This window comes from Diadema antillarum, unplaced genomic scaffold, assembly GCF_040938485.1.
Source record: "Diadema antillarum isolate AM-2024a unplaced genomic scaffold, OU_Dant_1.0 scf00000181, whole genome shotgun sequence".
In the NCBI taxonomy this organism is placed as follows: domain Eukaryota; kingdom Metazoa; phylum Echinodermata; class Echinoidea; order Diadematoida; family Diadematidae; genus Diadema; species Diadema antillarum.
Genome location: NW_027271070.1, coordinates 2,293,356 through 2,315,229, shown reverse-complemented (window position 1 = coordinate 2,315,229; position 21,874 = coordinate 2,293,356). Strand labels below are relative to the sequence as shown.

Genomic DNA, 21,874 nt, shown 5'->3' with positions numbered 1-21,874 from the left:
ATAGTCCTGGGTCAGAGAAAGTCCGGGGTTAAGAAACACAAGTGTAAAAAGCCCTTTACAGAAAACCCCATTCAATCTGCTTCAGTGGTCAAAGTAAAGAGGAATTTTGTAGAGCATGTCAGGAATCTTTTCCCTCCAAGTTCTGTCTATTGTGTTCACACGTTCATATGCAGTTCCAACAGCATCCAAGTGCTAAACTTGGAAGATGACATGCCTTACAACAATCCACATTTCTCTGTGACTGCTTAACCAAATTGAATGGGGTTTTCTGCAAAATAGACCTAAGATGTTGCATTTTAAGACCCTGAAGTAGCATTTAGATGGTTTAATCATATTGGGTGTTATCAATGCGAAAATCCGATTGTAATTTTTTTTTTTTTGGACATGCTGTATACTGCACAATGCAATAATATACTGCATAATCATATAATGGTATAATATTATCATCAGCATATTCATGTATAAAAACAAAATTCTGGACTGCAAATCAAACTAACATCAATACTGTTATTCTTATGGTAGCATTTGTTGACCTCTACCTGAAAAAAAAAAAACACCAAATGTATATACATATCAAAGGGAGGTAAAATCTGTAGCATTAATCGTTGCATGTCACATTTCCTCCGCAAACTTTCTAGTTCGGAACAAGCTAATCCACAATTGTTGTTTTAATAGGAAAAAAACAACACAACTAACAATTTTTAAAATAATCACAAGATTTCTTGGGTATTGGATTGCAATGCTGATTGTAGTACTTTGTGAGTTTTTCTGTATGTCCACACAGCAAAAAAAAGAATAAATAAATACAATGAAATAAAAAATACAAAATCTCCAGATTGAGATCTTGATGCAAATCTGTAGATTTGAATCTTATGCTGCTTGATGTAATTCCTTACATTTTTTGTTGTTGTTTCATACATGTGGTTGTTGCAATCTCATCCCAGTATTTAAATTCATAATATGATTAGAGTTGTTTTGATGGAAATGTACATTATCGGATCGATAAAAAGTTTCAAAAGAAAAAAAAAATCTGTACATTTGTGTCCCACTACTGAGTAATTTGTGTCAGGGTGAACCCTACTATGGTACAGTAGAAAAGATAAAGTGATCCAGAAATTGTACGTCCACTTTCTTTCTCCATGGGCAGAAACACAATAATGCAAGAATGAGCCTCAAAGGAATGATTTGTTACCGGAGAAAGTTTGCTAACATTGACATGGACTCTCAGGTTCTGATGCGCAAAAAGATCTTGTGATTTTTTTTTTTTTTCAATCAGATATGACAACTGAACAATGATCAGCTCTCAACTTAACAGAGGGAACTGATAAGCATGTATGGATACCATCATCCCATCCCCTGGATTTAATTCTTTGAACTCGATGTCATGCTGACTGTACAATGTATGTGTAACAGGGACATCCTGTAAAACAAGAACTTTTTGCATTTACGAAACTTTCGCAAACTTCAGGAGGAGCCAAGATATGCAAAAGTAAAATGCACACGAAAGGTTTTGTCTGCACAGTGGATCAAATTCCAGTGGCAAATTTGTGAAAGTTTCATGCCATGAAAGAGGCCATCAGCTCCAAAATGGGAATGTTTCATGCCGCAAATGTTTCTGGTGGTACAGTAGCAATCTTACTACCTATATGTACAAAAAAAAAATTAATAAAACTTACGAATAACAAGATAACAACTGCAAACACAAACACATAATGAAACAGAAAATTGAATAAAAATATTCATAAAAGGTCATAAATCCTTTAGTATTGAAGAGAACTCATATATGAAAAGGCTTATTGTATTTGAGATGATTTACTTAAGCTTAGCCGTGGATTTCTGTAAATCTTGGCAAGACTCCTGTAGTAACTGATCATACTTTTCTTCGACAAGTAACAATCTCTACCCACTGGGATAACTGGAATTAATCAAAACCTAACGAGGACAGGTTATCTTCGCCAGCATTTTTGTTCTTTTTCTTTAAAGAGGTTTGATGGTAATTACTGGGTGGGCGTCTTGTATCCTTGAGTGTTTTTGTAAATGGTGAAAATTTCACAAATATCTAAACACAGAAATTCTGTGAACTTCACCTGAAGACTTAGACTCTTTATTTCAAATGGAATCAGATGACAGGCATCTTGTCAAAATGATAGAGCGAGAGAATATATATGTATACATATATATAGATATAGATATAGATTGGAGAGAGAGAGAGTGAGAGAGAGAGGGAGAGAGGGGGCCTTTTACATGATAATAAATTCAATCCAATTCAATTCAATTCAGCTCAATATCACTTCTCTTTGGAAAAACATGAAACTTTGAAATTCCATACATGTTTTTTAGCCAACCTTTTTAATCATTAAAAAAAAAAAAAAAAAAAAAAAAAAAAAAAAAAAAAAAACTTCCACAAATTTGTTCATTTGAACTTTGAAAAAAAAATGCATAAATCAAAATTAAAATGAGGAGTGATTTCCAAGTTTGAGAAGTTTACATGAGTGCAAATTCCGATTCAAACCAAAGTGTACTACATAGCAGAGAGAATGACATAAAAGGATTTAGTTTTACCTCAGTTGAATGGATATTAAAGGGATCGTGTAGTTTTCGTTGCAACCTAGCTTCAGGTTTCCACCATCTTTTGGTGAGATAATGAAGAACCTCTTATAAAATATGAAAGAGCATGTGATTCCAAGAAGAATTCAACGTTTATTTGATGAAAATTGGTTTTGAAATGGCTGTGATATCCAAAACAGAGTGATCATAATAAAAGGTGGGACCCATCTTTTATTGGGACTGCTTTGTTTTACTTTGTTTTTGGATATCTCAGCCGTTCAAAAACTGATTTTCATCAAATAAACTTTGAATTCCTCCTAGAATGGCATGGTCTGTACTATTTCATAAGTGGTTTCTTGGTATCTCGCAAAAAGTGTTGGAAAGGTCATACTCTCTGTTACACTCTTGATACCAAGAACAGTTATGGGCAAAGAAGAGAGATGAGGCAGTACAGACCATCCTTTAATACTGAATAATTCTTTTATTTAACTTTATTTCAGCAAGTCTCTCTGACCCATGGAATTGTTAGGTGTGGCCATTGACCATCAGTATGAAATATGCACGCTCAAAACTTCTTTGAATAGAGCTCAATTGGTTGTCATGTTCTTCTACTGGATGGGTGATGGCAAAATTTGGCACTTCAAAGGCTGTAGGTCGCAAAAAAAAAAAAAAATTGGGACAGGTTTCCTCCAAAGTTTTCTTTTCCTTGGGGCTTGACCGGGCCTTGTCTGGCACTGATGGCTCAAAGACATTTTCACATTGATGAACCTCTGCTTGATTGCTCCCCTTTGCGATTACCATGCAGCAACGCCAAGCCTCAGGGCCTTGACGGAGGCTACGAATATCGCGACTATCGCTACCTGAAGAGGCCCTCACCTGTTCATTCTAGCCGTGATGATTTTGTGCGAGTGTGCCAATGAGAGGACACTTCCACGGCTAATTGGTGCGCTTTGGAGGTGGCTTGCTTGGCCCTGGACCAAGTAGGACCTGTGACCCACACTCTGGCTCACGTCCCAGGTACATATGCATCCCACGTCGGATGCACAGTATGTCATAATCCTCCCACTATTTGCATGCTACATAAAAGTTATCTAACAGCAAGTGGGAGGGGAAATACAATAATAAGGCAACTCCTCTCAGCTGCTATGAAAAACCTTTGTTTTGTTTGTTTTCTTTTTTGCTTGTTCCTTTCTTTCTTTTGTATTCTTTTTCATTCTTGGCCTCCTCTTTGATTTTTCTGGTTCACAATAGATCAATAACATGAAACAGATTGGGGAGAGTGACTCATTCAGTCAGACAAAAACGACAACAACTAGTATCATAACTGAGTCACACACACAGTAAACTCACGCTACATTCTCGAGTGCAGCTGTGCTCGTGAGTGGGCATGAATGGCTTAAAGATCCGGTAGCTTGTGGGGGGGGGGTGGTGGTGGGAGGGGGGTGGTGGAGGGAGGGGGGTGGTGGAGGGATACCATGGAGTGGGAAGGCTGGCCCTGTTTTGATATATTCAAGAATCATGTTAAAGATAATAAAAAGTTTTGGTACCTCAAAAGTTTCCCTGAATTTCCTTGTCTTAATTTGTGTTTCAGGTTAAAGTACCTTTCATATAACTAACACTGTGAGACTTACTCGCCCCAAAGTGCTCTCGTGTCTTAGTAATCATGCAATTATCTGCAACCAGCAGCCCCATACGCATAGCGTAATGGGGCTTCGCATTGTAGCATTCAGGATCATGACAGATTTAGTATCGCGGGTAAATGTCAACTTAAAATCCAAAAATTTCTTAAATTTGAAGACTTCCCAATTAAGTTGAAGTATTGAAAACAGGCTTCGGGCAACGTTTGGTTCTGCCAATAGTCCCTTACTGTTTGAATTGATGACTGAATGTGACTCGGTCGAGAAGACCTTGGGAGAGCTACATACACTGAATACTACGGCCAGCGCATGCGCACACATCACATGCGCACACATCACATGCGCACAAATTTCAAATCCATGAACGGATAAGATGTCTGTGTGCGCATGCGCTGGCCGTCAATTCAGTGTAGCTCTCCCAAGGTCCTCTCGACCGAATCTGTCATGATCCTGAATGCTACAATGCGAAGCCCCATTTAGCTATGTGTATGGGGCTGCTGGTCGCAGTTAGCTATGCGTATGGGGCTGCACGCTGCTGGTCGCAGTTATCATGCAATAATGGTTTCGTACAATACGTGTACTACCTCGCCGCCTTACGGCGTCGCATACTAGTAAACGGCTATTGCATGATTACTAAGACATGAGAGCACTTTGGGGCGAGTAAGTCTCACAGTGTTAGTTATATGAAAGGTATTTTAACCTGAAACACAAACTAAGACAAGGAAATTCAGGGAAACTTTTGAGGTACCAAAACTTTATATTATCTTTAATCATGATTGAGAATCTATTACTGTCATTTCGTACTACTGACGATGCATTACACACAAAAATATGATCGATAAGTGACTGACAAGAGGAGAGTAGTGCTTAGAGACATTTAATGCGATAATGCTCTTTATAGAAAAGTATTGTGAATTATCATTATCATTAGTATACACATATGTGTGTATAAACATGTTGAGAATTCACATATTGGCTCCATGAAGAAATGAAGAAATAACCTGGTAATAACCAGCCATGTCTCATAGCAACCAAGTCTGTCTATGAGTGCGCGCTTTACGTGTTCAATTTTTGTTTTGCTTTATTCTGATACCGTCATTGTCAAGACTCCTGAAGAGGCGAAGGCCACTGAAAATTTGAGTCGAATAAACTCATTCTTTATTGGTAAAAGAATGCATTACCAGCTTATTTTTTCATTTCATATATATATATATATATATATATATATATATATATATATATATATAATTATCATACATATATATATAGATATATATATGTCTAAACACATATATGAGTTTATACTAACTAAAATATGAACATTGTGCTATTCCTAAGACTACTTATTTGCACAAATATCAGCTGCCTCTCATGATACCTGATTAGAAAAGAATACCCACACAGCAAGCTACACCACAGCATTTGTCTTTTAATCAGTAAATAGTAAAAAAACAGGGGGATTTAAAGATTGCTTATATCACTCACACTGCACCAAAAGAATACCACTTTCTATACAAACTGCTGACATCATCATTGCGTCAGTCAGATGTAACGAGGGTCTAAGAATATAGTCACTTCCATTCCATAAGCTCTCTGCCCTTGTCATCAGTAACATCTTTTTTTTTCCCCCGGCTTAGGAATTTATTCAATTTGTCTGGAGTTTCACTGGGATGGAGTGCAATAACCTTGGAGTGTAAGGAAATCATGATTACTTGACAAGATGATATGTATATATGAATTACGTACACAGACAGATGTATATGAAAGAGAGAGATATATATATATATATATATATAAACAAAGGAAGCTATCTTTGTGGACAGAGAGAACAATGAATGCATGAATTTGGTGCTACGCCCAAATTTGAGATCCGCACAGGCCTCCGACAGCCAAGAAGTCGATCTTAAAATTGGGGTGGGGGAGATAGAATGGTAATCAAATCATACACCGCAGCTCGATCGTGGCATGCACAGTCATCGGCCAACAACTTTAGAGAACATACACACACAAAAAAAGACACCCAAAATGATAACAAGGAGGGTATGGATACTCACAATGAGGGACTACTGGGTGGTTGATCGACCACTTCCTATCGCGGCCGAAACTTTGACAAAAACTTTCGACAAACCTCGCTCTGTGAGTGCCAGGACCTGCCTAAACAATCCTCGAACACATCCTCACCCCTCGCCAATCTTGTGCCTGACATCAGTGAAAAATAATAATGCATACCAATGCACGATTCTGATGTCAAGGCAAGCATACCTTCATCGCTCACACATCATCAGTAACAAGCGCGCATTCAGTCACTAGTTCTACTGTCAACAACAAAAATAGTTGGATCGCTATTTCTTGTACGAGTGAATGGTTAGACTGTGCCTCCCATTTGCCTTTCACTAAAAAAAAAATTGGTTGCCATTTCTGTGATGAATTTAAAAATTGGTGCAGACCAAATCTTTTGACATCCAAGGTGTAGTACACAAAAATACAGTATGCAGTGTATAGCTTTTACTCGTGCAATGGAAAAAGATTTGGCAATCTGTCAGAGATGAGCCCATCCTATCTAACTCAACTTCACTTCGTTGAATATCATTCGAGAGTGCCTCTGTCTTTCATCTCCTGCAAAATCTGGTACCATAGCACTCATGACCATTCACTATTTGTTGTAATACTAGCAACGAATCCTCTAAAAAAAAAGATTACACAAAATATACAGCACCAAACCACAGAAGTATGGTAGCTGGGACAGAATGGAGAAAAGGGAAGGTGAGAGGAAGATGGAAAGAGAAAGGGAAATGTCTATGCAAGTGAGCAGATTCTTCACAAAGCATTCATACTAATGACAGGTGGCAGCGACTCTTTCAGTGACAGTGGAAACCTTTGTGTACAGGGCAGAAGACTGGGCGTGACAAGAACACAAGGTTTTCCTTGTTATCACACTTCCTGTAAGGTAGAAACCTTTAAAAAAGACCACTATTAAGGTAGAGTGCAGTTGATTTTTTTAAGGTTATTATATGTTAAGAATGTATGACATCGAAGAATATGGTATTTTGGCTTTACTTTATTTCAATACTGCAAATCGTTTTCCCTTAAAGGGGAAATCCAGTCCAAATATAAGTTAGTCTGATAAAAAAGAGTAAAATCTTACAAGTTCAATGGTAAAAATTTGATCGAAATTGGATGAAAAATATTGAAAGAAAGTTATGGTATTTTGAAGTTTCGCTAATTTTTCAGGAAACAGTTCTTGAACGGTCAATATGAATATGCAAATGGCAAAGTGAGCATGTCATACCCTCACAACTTGCCACACAGTTTGTACATAAAATTTGGAAATTTTCAGTTTTTCATTCAAACACAATTATGCCCGAGGCTCAAACCCTGGTATATCCAACTGATCACTAGTCTGTGAAGTTATTCAACCAGGAATAATATCATTTTTCAGACTTCAATGAGAGAAACATTTTGAATCTTTGTCATTTTATTGTACAGGATCAAAGGAAAATTGTGAGGTTATGACGTGTTAGCTCACTCATTTGCATATTCATATCCACTGTACAAGAATTGTTTTGCCAAAATTAGCAAAACTTCAAAATGTCATAACTTCCTTATTTTACATCCGATTTCAGTCAATTTTTTACTGTTGAACTCGTAAGATTTTATTCTTTTTTATCAAACTAACTTATATTTGGACTGGATTTCCCCTTTAACAGCCACCATAGCCAGGTTATTGCAAGACATTAACTACTTGATGCTATAAAAGGGTAGATTTACTTAATCTCTTAACATTTCAGTAAGTGGGAGGCTGAGGTGATGACAACAGTTACAAGTACTTCTCCAAAATACACAGGTGGTTGCTACTCTTTATACTGTTTCAAAATTAACAACAAAATGTGGAACTTTCAAACAGCAGGTCCACTGTTCGATGTGTTGTACCCTTTCATGTCTACAAAATACCCTGGAGATAAGACTATATAACATTGCAACGGAAGCATATGCACTATTTAAAAAGCACTTGCTGAACTCATGAAAACTAAACAAGCACTTGCCTTTAAAATAGAACAATTTATACATCCCTATATTAGAGATTCCAACAGACAGACATCAACTTCCAAATTCATGTTTTCTTGTTTTGTTGACCCTTATTACACTCTGCTTGACTTGCCAATCGCCAGACACCCTAGAGTGCTTTTTGCCACCGACGGACACATATGTCTGGAAGTTAACTGTCAATGAATAGAGATTACCAAATCCCCCTTTTCCCTATTACGTTATCATTGATATGCCCTGATGGACTATTGACTATAATAAGGTTCAGTCCAGGGTATTCACTCAATGCTTATGAAAATGTTTGGTACGTTAAAGTTCAGTGCAATGACGCATGAAGGGTTAAGGGCATAAACCTCATCTGCAATTACTGTCTCCATGTTGTGCTATTTCTCTGAACACCACTGTGATGGAGACTCTCCATATTTTGGGTGGATTTCCAAAAAAAAAAAGATTACACGTCTTGGAAATGGGTGAAATCATCATGGTGTCGTCACTAGATCAGTACTCATCAATTAATCTACATCTCTGTTTGGTTCTGTGGCGGGGTGGTTTATCGCCGTTCCACAAGTCCAGCTAAGGGTGCGTTTATGCTTCCTTTTTGGGGGCCAAAATCAGGCCCTTTAAATTGTGATTAGTGCAAAACGCTGTTGCGTTCATGTTTACTTGATAGAAACGCTGAATCAAAACGCCGATCCAAAATGCACAAAAAGGTGCGTTTACGATCAACGTTTCTGACTAATCACGTTTGACAGGGAAGCATAAACGCAACAGCGTTTCTAAACGCGTTTAGAGTGACGTCATCTAAACGCTTTTCCAGTTCACATGAAAAAGCGCGCGCCCGGCCAGCCAGCTACCCTGGCCTGTGCAGTTTTCCCATATACTGTGCATACGCCTGTCTTTCCTAGCTGCTCTCTCAGGCCAGGCCACCGATCGCAGCGCGTGCCCCAATTTGACTAGCCTCTGCTGAGGTCAGCGAAGCAATCGCAAATGCTCTTTCCAAGGCTCAAAGAAAGTGAGCATACACAATGTTCCCGTGAACATCGTTTTGAATCAGCGTTTTGAATCAGCGTTTCAAAACGCTGATTCTGCTTTCGCAAATTGAGCATAAACACACCCAAAGTCTGTCCCATCCGGCATTAAAACATCCTGTTTAGACCAGTGACGTTCCAATCTGCTGTCCACCTACGGTCGGTCCCTCAACATGCACACCATCCCACCCCACCCCAATTACCAACACTACAACCAGCTACTATTCCAAAAATATCAATCTGCCACACAAAGAATAACTTTGTGGTTTTTCTCTTTTATATGCCGATGCAAAATAGCGTCTAGAATGGAACAAAGGGCCTGCATGTCCTAAATGACCTAATTTGGGTGTGAAGAAGTTTCCTCTTCGGGTGATTTCGTGGTTTTGGGCCGTCAGACTGTGATGTCATCTTTACTGTCATGGCAGCAGTTGTCGGGAGGAAATTGGAAAGAAACGTGGCTGAACGGTCAAAAACGTGAGAAACAAAGGGGCGTAATGCACGAGAGCTGAAATACTCTTTCACAAACTACACCTGTCTGGCAGAACAAAGGGTGTCAGCAACGTTATACTGGTGGCATTCATTCTCGTGTCATTGGAGGTATTCCACTGAATTTTGTCTCCTTGATCAATGTCAGTAACAGCTAGTTAAGAAATTTGGAATAAAAATCCTCCTGTTTCTAGTCAGGAGAACTAGAATGATATCGAAATTCTAGCACAGGTTCACTTTAAACTGAGCAAAAAAAGGTCAGATCAGATTGGTCTGCTGAAGAGATTTCAGAGTGATTGATTTTACATGCGATGTAGACCTCTTAACAGCATATAATTTGACATGAATAGCAAGCGTTGTTACATCCCCTGATTAATTTTCCACAACAGTTTACAGGCTACTCAGCAGATTTGATGCATCTGTTGCAAAAAAAAAGGAGATAAAATAAAGCAACAGAAAAAAATAAAAGACACATAGCATTCATTACATCCAGCCCTGTAATTCATAGCTCTATATCATGCAAGGAAAATAAAGTATTGTGGTGTCTTATGTGAAGTGTTTTCTATAGGGAGGTTAAATCCATATAGGAAAATCAAATTAAATCATTAATCAACCTCTTGAATACATTGTCTACATATGGACATAAACACATACACATGAAATTTCACAGGCTTTTGCTGGTGCAGTGAGTGGTACATGCCGTCCAATGACAATGGTTTGCATATTTTAGAAAATAATCCAAGGCTTAGACAAAGCCAGAAAATTATCTTGACATCAGCAGACATACAACACTGCTGGGAAATGCAACAGGTACACAAAAGACAATTAAAATGTAGAGAACTCCAAACCAATTTTAGGTTGGTTTGAAAAATGGGGGAAATAAAAAAAAACTGAATGGTAGAGGTTTTGTCAAATTGCACCTAAAGTAGCAAGTTTTGGAGTCATAAGTTTTACATATTTATACAAACAGCATTGTTACTAAACAGGAACCACATTTGCACAATAGCTGTGATGAAGATGTCATAGCATTAAAAATCTCCTATTTGCCTACGTACACATACCTTCACAATATTTTCTTTGCTAATTTATGAAATGTATATGAAAAAAAAATGCATTCTTTCCATTGGTATTTTCTTTTTTAATTCTTTAATGTCTAGTTGCAATAACTTCAACAGCAACATTAACTGTTTGGGAGGGGGAGCTTGCCCACCAAAAACATGATTTCAAGTTTCTGTGCCTAAACCAAGTAGACAGATGTTGACAGATGACAAAATCACCTCAGCTTTCTGATACTTGTGGTTGCAGCCAATATCATTGTTAGGTGAACATATCTGAATTTCTCTAATCTTTTGAATTGTACAAAGATAAATTTTGGATATACATGTTAATGGCATACTGTTTTTCCAGTGGTCAATGTCATACAAGGTTTACTTTTCAGTGGATAACTCCTTTAATCCTTTGAATGATATCTACTTTCTGTCACCATTGCAATGTAGACTATGTATAATTTCTCTAATTAATCATTATACTCATTTAAACGTATATTTCACATTACATTACATGGCTTGTATATCTTATACATTCTTAATATAATTTGTTGAATGTGTACTTTGTATTCATTACACTTTCTTGGATGGAAATGAAGCATAAATGAATCAAACTGAACTGAGTTCCATGTTTTTCTTATTCGAAGTTCAGTTTGAAATTAAACAATTTATAAAATCTAACATTATGACCCTTTAATACTGACCATGGTGCAAAGGTGAAATCTAAATATGAGTTTACATAAGATATACACAGTCACTTCCTGATATAAAAATCACCTGGAAATAGTTACAAAGGGCAGTTCAGTAGCCTTGGTACTTTGTCCTTGCGCATGGTTGAACAGTGAAGAGGATGCAATGCTTTTTACTCAAAAAGAAATTACTCTGTTATGAATTCTGACACTGGCAACACAAAGTTGGAAAAAAACCAACAACAAACAAACAAACAAACCGAATTGCAATAATGTTATACTTATTTATGTGAATGTGTATATGTGTGTTTGTTGTGTGTGTGTGTATGTGTGAGAGAAATATGAACAGACAGACCATGTAGATATGCAGCTTTGTTGTTGTTGTTTTCTATTTTTGAAAATTTGGAAAAAATGGACATAATTTCTTTAAACAAAATCAACAATTAATTCATAGTAATTGAAATGACATATTTTCAACATGTCTAGTAGATATGCTAACTAGACATGCTAATATAGAATGAGTTTCTAATGATTAGTGCATCCACCCCATCACACACACACCCACACACACACACACACACACACACACACACACACACACTACATATAAATAATTGGATTCAGATTTTACACACACACACAAAAGGAAAATGTACATGTATTGCCTAGACTACCACAACGCATTTTGATCGATACAAAAATCAAATCAATGTGCTATGTTCTGATGTTCGTTCAATTCCCTTCCATTATTTCGCAAGGGGTCATAATAACAATCAAGGTGACACGTAAACTTACGGGGCTGTCCACGTAGGCATCCAGTGGCAACAGACTCAAGATGGCGTCCAGTAACGCTGGGATGCTGTGACCTGCACGGCATGTAGAAAGGGGAACAACGCATGACCCCCGCAAATCTTGTTTTTGTGACTAATTCCCATCAAATTGATGGCAAAGAGAGATTTATTTATTCGCCTGGGCATGATTAAAGTACCCTGGGTGTCATTGTTAGTTTTTACGGAGACTAGCACTTGGAGGATGGGAGGAGTGGAGGGAGAGTGGAGTGATACGTGTTTACGAGACAACGCGACGGTGTTTACGGACGATCTCCCCGCCTTCCGTCATTTTACGATGATGATTAGTGATGCGTAAACATCATTCCAGGAATATTTCGGCTACAAGAGAGCAAGATGATTACGAAGGTAACAGGGAATTTGCCGAAGACAATCAATAACAAAATGAGGTGAGATGCCGAGCAAAACAACAACTTTCTTGTTTTGTTTGTCTTTTCTCCGGTAGGTTGGGGTGGATTCAAGCTCATCGGGGATAAAGACATGATTTCCATACAAAGACTTTGAAAGTGTGATAGGCTTTAATATCAATAAACGATAACAATAACCGTTTTGTTGCATGCCCAGTTGGCAAGATTACACGGACTACATTCATTTTCATTTGGCTACTTGAGAATCGGGAGGCCATCAACAGAAAAATATGTCAATTCAGTTTAGTCTTTGTAAGCCAAATTGAACCCATTACGCACTTGATGCACTAAATACATTGAGCACAGGTTTTGTTTTGTTTTTTGAAAATGCTTAAAGCATCTATTCCCTTTTTATCAACATTTCAGCTTAATGAATAAGTGACATTATTTCTATTCCCTCTTTGCTTGATAACTGATGATTACAACTTACACACATACACATACAGATGATAAATAGGAGAAATACAACAACGTGGATGACAATTTCAGAAACCTCAATGTTTTAATATTTCAAAACTTTCCACGATTACTTTCCTGCATTATTCAATCTCATCAATTCTGTTGACCTCTCTTTCACATCTTTCTGTTCAAATCCTTTGTTCAAGACAGTGGAACATACTTTTTAACTTCTCATAAAAAAATTAACACTTCACTGTTTTCCTGAAATATATTTAGCGAGTGGTATATCAATACATGCAGTTGATAGCTGATGACTTATCTGAAACAGGGCCATTACTACAGTAAAAGAGGAAAGCCCCAGAGAAAATACAGATTGAAGAGCTATTACCAATTTGGCCTTTCGAAATTAACTGCTGCTTGTATGTATTGTTTTCAGAGTTTTAAAAAGGACAAAGAGAAGTACATCTTACTCATGAATAGTAGGAACAGGAATAGATAATTCAACAATCACATGCAGAGATTAGTTATTTTTCATCAATTCTCAGTTTATAATGAACTGATTTACATTATGAAATAAATGAAGATCCTCAGAGATTCTTCAGAGATGTGAAGACTTGAAAAAGAAAAAAAAACAGACAGGGAGAAAAAAAATGAGAAGGAAAATGAGATTCTTTAAAAAAAAGCAAAAGAGAAGGAAAACACTTCTAGTTGCAAGATCTTGATAAGCTGATAAAGTATCATGTATTGAAATCTATAATTTTTTTGTAACCTTGTGGACCTAGTATCAGGCTTATATAAAAATCCATGTGATACTAAAGGATCTGTTTTGATGCTTAGAATCCAGTCTCCATACATTTCTTCGAGCTATATGAAGTAAGCTTAATTTCCAGCAAGTTTTCTTGTAAGCTGGACCAAATGTTTTCCATGAAGATATGTATACAAGTGAAATGCATAAAAAAGCAAGTCTTTGAATGGAATACACTTAATAATAAGAATGAGACTTTTTGCTTTCAAAATGTGCTTTTATAAATTTGTCTTTTATTTATTTATTTAAGTATTTATGTATTTATGTACTTATTTATGTATTTATGTATTTTTATTTATTTATTTATTTATTTATTTATTTATTTATTTATTTATTTATTTATTTATTTATTCATTTATTCATTCATTCATTCATTTATTTATTCATTTATTTTCTAAGGAAATCAGATGAGGTTGACTCACCATCGGCTCGTACTTCTCTTGGGCCATGGGTGCAGATGGAGCTGGTTGGAAAGTGGGCATCTCCCAGAACTTCATTTGCATGTCAGAGAGAACAAGTAAAGAGAGAAGGAATGGATTAAGCCTCCTGCATATTCTACTCAATAATGAATAACACACACACACTCACATACACATATGCATAAGTATTCAAATTCATGAATTTTTTCCATTAAAATGTTTTTTTCATGAATTTCATATACTGAATGATTACTGTAAAAGTGGTTTCTTTCGCAGTGGTTTTATTTTCGCGCTTTTCGCGCTTTGAGGTTGAACCGCAAATTTAACATCACACGAAAATGTTTTGAACTCGCCGCTTGTTACAACGCTATTGCACACTTGCACACACGAAGATTCCGCGCATTCAACATACACACAGCGATAACGCGTAATGTAGGTACAAGCATGTACACACTCGAGAGACGGAATTTCAGGTAAGCCTGTATTTAATTTTGATTTCTATTTAATAAATAAAAGAATAATTGGATTATAGTTTGGGTTTTCATGTGCAAAATAAGACAGTTTTTGCCGACTGTGAATTCACAGATTTTGCTGACCGCGAATTTAAACACACACGAAAAAGTCGGCACCGACGGAAACTGTGAAAGTATCTGTACGCGAAAGAAACCACTTTTACAATATACAGTACCCGCTGCATGCTACATGGATTAGAACCAGCACAGGCTGTCAGGCAGAAGCTTGGTGGTCTAGTGGATAAGACACCTATCCGGAGATCAGGTCATAGGTTCGAATCCTGCTTGACTATATACATTGTATGCCCATGATTTCTTTTGTCATGGCTACTACCAAAACACTGATCAATTCAATGCCTATTTACGTCGATGAAGGGCAATTTGTCAATTAGTTGGAATAAAACATCTCGACTGAAGAATTTCATGACTTTGAACAGCTAATATACTTTAATAATCATTCACATTACAAAAGAAAAAAAGTTGTATGTATATACATACACGAGGGAACTGCAATGTAATGATATTATAAAGTCTTCCAATTTATGTTTATTTGGTGCAAACATGCGCAACTCCAGTTTCACAATTTTTAAAACTTTATATCCAATTGTAGTGAAGTATCGACCATTCTGTTCATCTTAATTTACTTTATGTATGTCAACTTGATGCGGAATTGCAAATTATGGTCTAACCATTAATACATGATGCAATATCTACAGGAGATATGAAAATAATCTGTCACTTTAGTTGTTCATGGGTTTGTCTCAATGTTATGAAGACAACAGCAATTTTTTATTATTACACAGTATTAACTATCCTGATGAATATATCTAGATTGAAATCCATCCATGCACAAAGACATTGGTGAAGTTGACCTATCATTGTGCCACTGATGCAAGTATATAATGGACAACTCTCATCAACGTCATAAGAATTATCTGTCAATTGTTAATCACGCTACAGAGGAACAAAACAAAATGAATTTGTGTCAATCAATCACATCGTTTCACCCCATTCTTAACAACAACAACAACAACAACAACAACAACAACAACAACAACAACAACAACAACAACAACAACAACAACAACAACAACAACAACAACAACAACAACAACAACAACAACAACAACAACAACAACAACAACAACAAGAGGAGACCCGGGGTCACGCGCTCACCTGAGTATCGCAAGTTCACCTTCCATGCATTCTTGCAGACTCTTACCTGAGAATATTGGAAACTTATGGTGGGGGTAGCTTCAAGAATGGGGGCATGGTGTCCATTTACATATTCCATCACACTGGTAAAAATACCTGCCAAGTACACTGTACTTCATAGAACATTGGATTATGCAGCTTCGGAAAAAAAGACTTAAAGCCCTATCACTTTTGATTTGAACTAGAGAAAAATATTATTTAATATTCATCAATTTAGGAGGTTTGGACCCCCTGGGGCCCCCAAGGAAAGCATGGTGCCTATTCAAACACTTTGAGATCTTCTCCCTGTGGGAATGCTACTTGACAAGTTTGGTGAAAATCCATTATGTTGTTTTCACAAAAAGATGAAAATTTAGGCCCGCATTTGGACCCCCCCATCCCATCCCGCTTCCTTGGGTCCCAAGGGGGGGGGGGGGGGTAGGGAGGGCACCCCTGATTCTCCCATGAACAAACTTGAAACAACAGTCATCAATATACTGACTCATTGTATTACCTTAGCTCAATCACTTCCAGTTCTAGAGAAAATCTGTAAAGATTCCTTAAGGGGGGGGGGGGCATGGTGCCCAATTGATGGAATTGAGATTCTATCCCCCTAGGGATGCTACCTGCCAAGTTTGGTGAAAATTAGTGATGGGTTTTCAAGAAAAAGATGAAAATTTACAATTTCGGTCCAAATTTAGGCCCCTGGGGCCCCCAGGTGGGGCATGGTGCCCATTCGATGGGTTGATATTCTTTCCCCCAGGGATGCTACGTGCCAACTTTGGTGGAAATTCATGATGGCATTTTCAAGAAAAAGATGAAAATGTACAATTTGGGCCCCATTAGGACCCCTCCCCACCCCCCTCCCCTGGGTCCCAAGGGGGGGGGGCACCCCTGATTCTGCCATGAACAAACATGAAACTACAGTCATCAATGTACTAATTCATAGTATTAACTTAGCTCTATCACTTCTGGTTCTAGAGAAGAAGATTTTTTAAGATTCCTTAATTTTGGGAGGTTTGGGGCCCCTCTGGGGGCCCCCCAGGTAGGGAATGGTGCCCACTTGAACAAATTGAGATCCTATCCCCCTAGGGATAATACCTGCCAAGTTTGGTGAAAATCGGTCAAGGGTTCTCAAGAAGAAGATGAAAATGTAAAAGTTTACGCACGACGTACGACAGACGATGGACGACGGACGCCGGACGCCGGACGCCGGACGCCGGACGAAGAGCGATCGCAATAGCTCACTTGAGCCTTCGGCTCAAACTCACCCCAATACAAAAGCATACTACTTTTACATGTAATGAACTGATCCCATCAAAAGATTGGCCAGGTTTTCATTGACGTACATTCAATGGTGTCATAAACCAAATCATTCTCCAAGAAATAAATCAAAATGGTGGGTGATTTGCTTCAGAGACACTAGTGCAATTTAGAGATCTTGTCAACATGTGTAAAGAGATAGATTCCAGATCCAGTTTTGTTAATATACAATCATTTCTCGCAGAGATATCAATTCACAACCATGATGAAATGAGAAGATCAATAGATGCTTGAACACAGAAGACGCAAGACACAATTTACTAACAGATTAGAGAGGGACAGTTATACATGAAACACTGGCTTTGGTTCAATTGCCAATGGCAGTTGATCTCCTACATTCTCTTGGACATCAAGCACACTTTTTTCTACATTTAAGGACGCAATACAATGTCTCAAGTGGGTACGGTCAACAATCTCTCGATATCACTTAAGCTCTCACACTGAAGGAGCATAACTCTCCACTGCAATCCAGTCCTACAATGTATTTCTCATCAGAGTTTTTACAAAAACGTAAGATAAATCTTTCCCCCTTGAATGCACATCCAATTTGCCCAATCATTTTTTGTTTTCAAATCATATAAAGATTCTAGTACCCTACAAAAGATGTCACTCTTGCCACATCAGAAAACTATACAGTGGTCATAATTGAGAGGGGTCGGGCGACAACTTTTTCTCCCGTTTAAGAGGTGCTCCAACAAAAAATGTAATGCCGGGAATATTTCCGGTTTTACAGTAACTGGATCTCCTCTGGCTTAAGACCCCTTGCTGCAGCAGTTGTGTTCGTGGGCAATGAGGACCTCCGGAGAACCTCCGGAGGACCTCTGAAGAACATGGCAGATGAAAACCAGTATTTTTGTTGTTGTCGTTGTTGTTTTATGCACTCAGCAGGGGGTGCGAGAGATCCCGGTTTAGAGCTCCCTGATCGTCTGTCACAAGGTCGACATATGTTTCTATGGAAACCAGTGGTGGTGCATTTCTCCTTGAGAGAGGCGAGCACTTTCTCGTGTGCACATATGTGCACTCCATCCTCAAGCAGCGCAGGTCACCGGAAGTGTGCGCTATGTTCACTCCGAAAAAGGTTTTGAGGTCCCTCATCTCATAAGAGTCTAGCACAACCTCCGAAGGTTGTGCTAGACTTGCGGTACGCTGTCTAGCAGCGACCTCTACCTCAGACTTACACCAGACGCACCCAAGACTCGTGCTTTGTGCTCTTGCGCCATGATCTTTCAGAGTTCCCATCGTCTGAGGTAAATATGGCATGACCTCCAAAGGAGACTCTTAAAAGGGGTACTGTAAACCATATTTTTGCGGTATGAAATTTTCGTGAATTGGAGCCGACGGCCTTATTCGCGGTATGAAATCTTCACGAGTTGCCTCTAACATTCAATGCGTATAGTGTAGACAAGAACGTTCACATGCATTTTAATTTCACCAATCTTGTCTCTCGCTAAATTCGTGAAATCAAAATGCACGCGAACATTCCTCGTTTTACACTGTTATAGGAACCATGGAACTGGTTGGTTCCATGGCACCCTGCTCATAAGCAATTTAAGAGCCCAAGCAAAATAAATGTTTCCAAAGAATATGTATACCACTTGGAAGAAAAGAAAGATACTTTAGGGCTTTTTACACTTGTAAATTTTTGCTTAGCCCCGGACCAACGGTGGGGCTAAGGGGGGGCCTTAGCCCCACCGTTGGTACGGGACTATCCTTAGCCCACTTTCTGTTTACACTCGTTTTTGCCAAAGTGGGCTAGCCCCACCGATAGTACGGTACTATCTGGCCCTGCAAAATAGCAGGGGTTAGCACCGCAATTGCGGTGCCAAGCAAGTGAGTGTAAACAGAACGAAAAAATAATCCTGGGCTAAGCGACGGAGACGAAGTCCGACCCTCACTGACCAATCAGAAACGAGGTAATCAAGTGCTGCCGGTGCGTGTACGTGTACGTGTACGTGTACAATACACAGCGTAATTATGAATATTCATGTGGTTTGGAAAGTCCCGGGCTAAGAAATACGAGTGTAAAAATGTCAGTTTTCTCCTTAGCCCCGGACAAGAGATAGTACGGGACTAATTGGCGAGTGTAAAAAGCTGAAAAAATTGGTACGGGACTAACGATAGTCCTGGGTCAGAGAAAGTCCGGGGTTAAGAAACACAGTGTAAAAAGCCCTCTAGACTCCTCCAGCACATTACAAGCCTCCCACACAATGCTGATAATGGGAAAGTATACTTACTTGAAGGCTTGTCATTCTTTTAGCACTTCAGATCCAATGTGCTTCAAAACACATGCATGGTGCTCATGACTTACATACATGTGTGATTTTAATTCTTTGAAAGATTGATAGGATTGGGGACTTTCAAGTCATCAACACTTCAATGTCATGCCACAAACACACACCCTCTCCAAACTCAATGGGCAAAACTCGTCAGACTTTGGAGTGGGACAGCAATAACACGCTGTACATGTACTTTACAACTAAAATGAGTTCATGAAGTTTTGAAGTCAGCAAAGCAGGATTTTATTATTGACCATAGATGATTGTTTGATAGTAATTTTCCTTTTTTATCACAATAAGAAGATGATGGGGTCCCTCACGTTTCTCATGTTCTGATGAAGGTCTGACACATCTTTTTCTTCAAATTCATATTCTGTTAAGATTTTCTATAGATAAACTGTGGACACCAGTGAGCTTGGGAGCACGCTTGTGCCCACATTACAAAATAAAGGCCCTCCCACGCAATAGCAATCATTGTATCCCGAGACTTGATTGAGACAATACGTATGTCCCAGAAGAATGCGTATGTATATGATCACATATATATCTATGTTTGATGCAAAAGGAGGGGGATTATGATTTGTGCCAATGGGCAAACAATAGTACATGTCTGTCAGCATTAATTGTACCTCAATTGTAGGCTATGTTAATATTGAAGCCTTTCTGTTTTGAGAGTGCTGTGAGGAGACAAACATGACCTTCTGAAATTTCAATAAAGTTGTCAATACCGTCTCATTCTCGGCATTTCCCTACTCCCATCGCCAAATGAAGGCCTGGTGTATACAGGCACGTTCTGTCTGAGCATAGGCAGGATCTGACTTAGTGGAGTGGGATTTTTTTTTTTTTTTTGGGGGGGGGGGGGAAGGGAGGTGGTGGTGGTTGCTGTATTTGGTGCATGAATGAGAAAGGTCATTACAAGATCTGTTCCAATTCTATGAATTGCTATATCTGCAAGCAAAAGACACAGGAGAAAAAGTGATTCTTGAAAATTCCAACGGGGACAGATCCTGGCCACAATTTATAAATCATATCCTACCAGGGTATTTGAAACAAAAAGTCCGGTTCATACATAGGCCTACCCAAAATTCACACTTTTAAAAATTTTATTTACATGCAAAGTGATGTGAAAAGTGTTATTGCTTGTGCATGGACACTAAAATTCTAACCTGCATTGCAATGCAAAAAGGAAAAAAAAATCTGTCAAGTTTGATATTTGTTGGAATGTCTAAAGGCCGTGTCACACCATTCCGGGCAAGCTACGCGGGCTTGTGGCGAGGAGGTAGTTTCCAGCACGTAGAAGATTTTCAGCGGGCGAACAAGAATGTTTGCAATTTTCGTTCACGCCTTGTCATACCGTACGGGGGAACTTCTGCAGCTTGATTTGCGGGGAAACAAATTTACTCCCCGTAGCTGTCCGCAGTTGGTCCGCACCTGACAGTATCTAGTGCGTAGTTGCCCGGAGGTGCTCATGCAAGTCCGATTTAACCGCAGCCAAGTTTTGAGCATGACCAAAACTTTTTCTGGGTGAGTCGCGGGAATGCCCGTAGAGGTCCACGCAGAACGCCAGTAGGAGACCCTTGAATTAGCGGCAGTACTTCCCAGGCAATTCCTACGCAGGTACTTCGCAGTCCCGTATGCAGCCAAGATAATGAAATTCTGTGAGATTTCAGCCATTCCATTAGAGGAATTCCTTCACTGAGTTGTCAGCCCCCACGCGACTGGTACAAAGGTCACACAGTATACTCGCAAGTATAACGCGTCCAGCAAGTAAGACACATGCGCTGACTCGCACAAATCCTTTTCCGCCCTCAGGAATGTCCGGTATGCTAGAAAATCCCTACACGTAACAAGCCCGAGTAGCTTGCCCGGGAAGGTGTGACAGGGCCTAAACACGGTTGCGGGTAAAAAAAATATGCGTGCGCACCTCCGGGGGACTACTTTTGAGATACATGCTAGGTACTGTCATGTGCGGATCATCTACGGGGACCTCAGGGTAGTCAAAATTGTTCTTTGCAAGTCGCACGCAAGGCTGGTGTGACACGGCCTTTACAATACTTTGTCCTGTGCTGCGAATGTGAATGCACGCCAAAAAATCTTTTTTTTTTCTTTTTTTTTTAAATCACATGATGCAACTAGCCATACTGGGTCCATCCACTCGGTTCAAGCATTTGCAGTCTAGAGATTTGAAACGCTTCAGTTGCAGCTGAGTTGTTG

The 21,874-nt window shown here is 38.8% G+C and overlaps 1 protein-coding gene across 1 annotated transcript in view; it reads right to left on the bottom strand.

Annotated features, from left to right (window-relative positions):
• Nucleotides 1-21,874, bottom strand: part of LOC139723120 (fucose mutarotase-like) — a 143,321-nt gene that overhangs the window by 73,578 nt on the left and 47,869 nt on the right. Inside the window, exons 2-3 of the mRNA XM_071634389.1 lie at nucleotides 14,359-14,427; nucleotides 12,273-12,343 (exon numbers count right to left, since the gene is read on the bottom strand). Of these exons, the coding sequence (XP_071490490.1) occupies nucleotides 12,273-12,343; nucleotides 14,359-14,427 (140 nt within the window). The remainder of the gene's footprint in view (nucleotides 1-12,272; nucleotides 12,344-14,358; nucleotides 14,428-21,874) is intronic.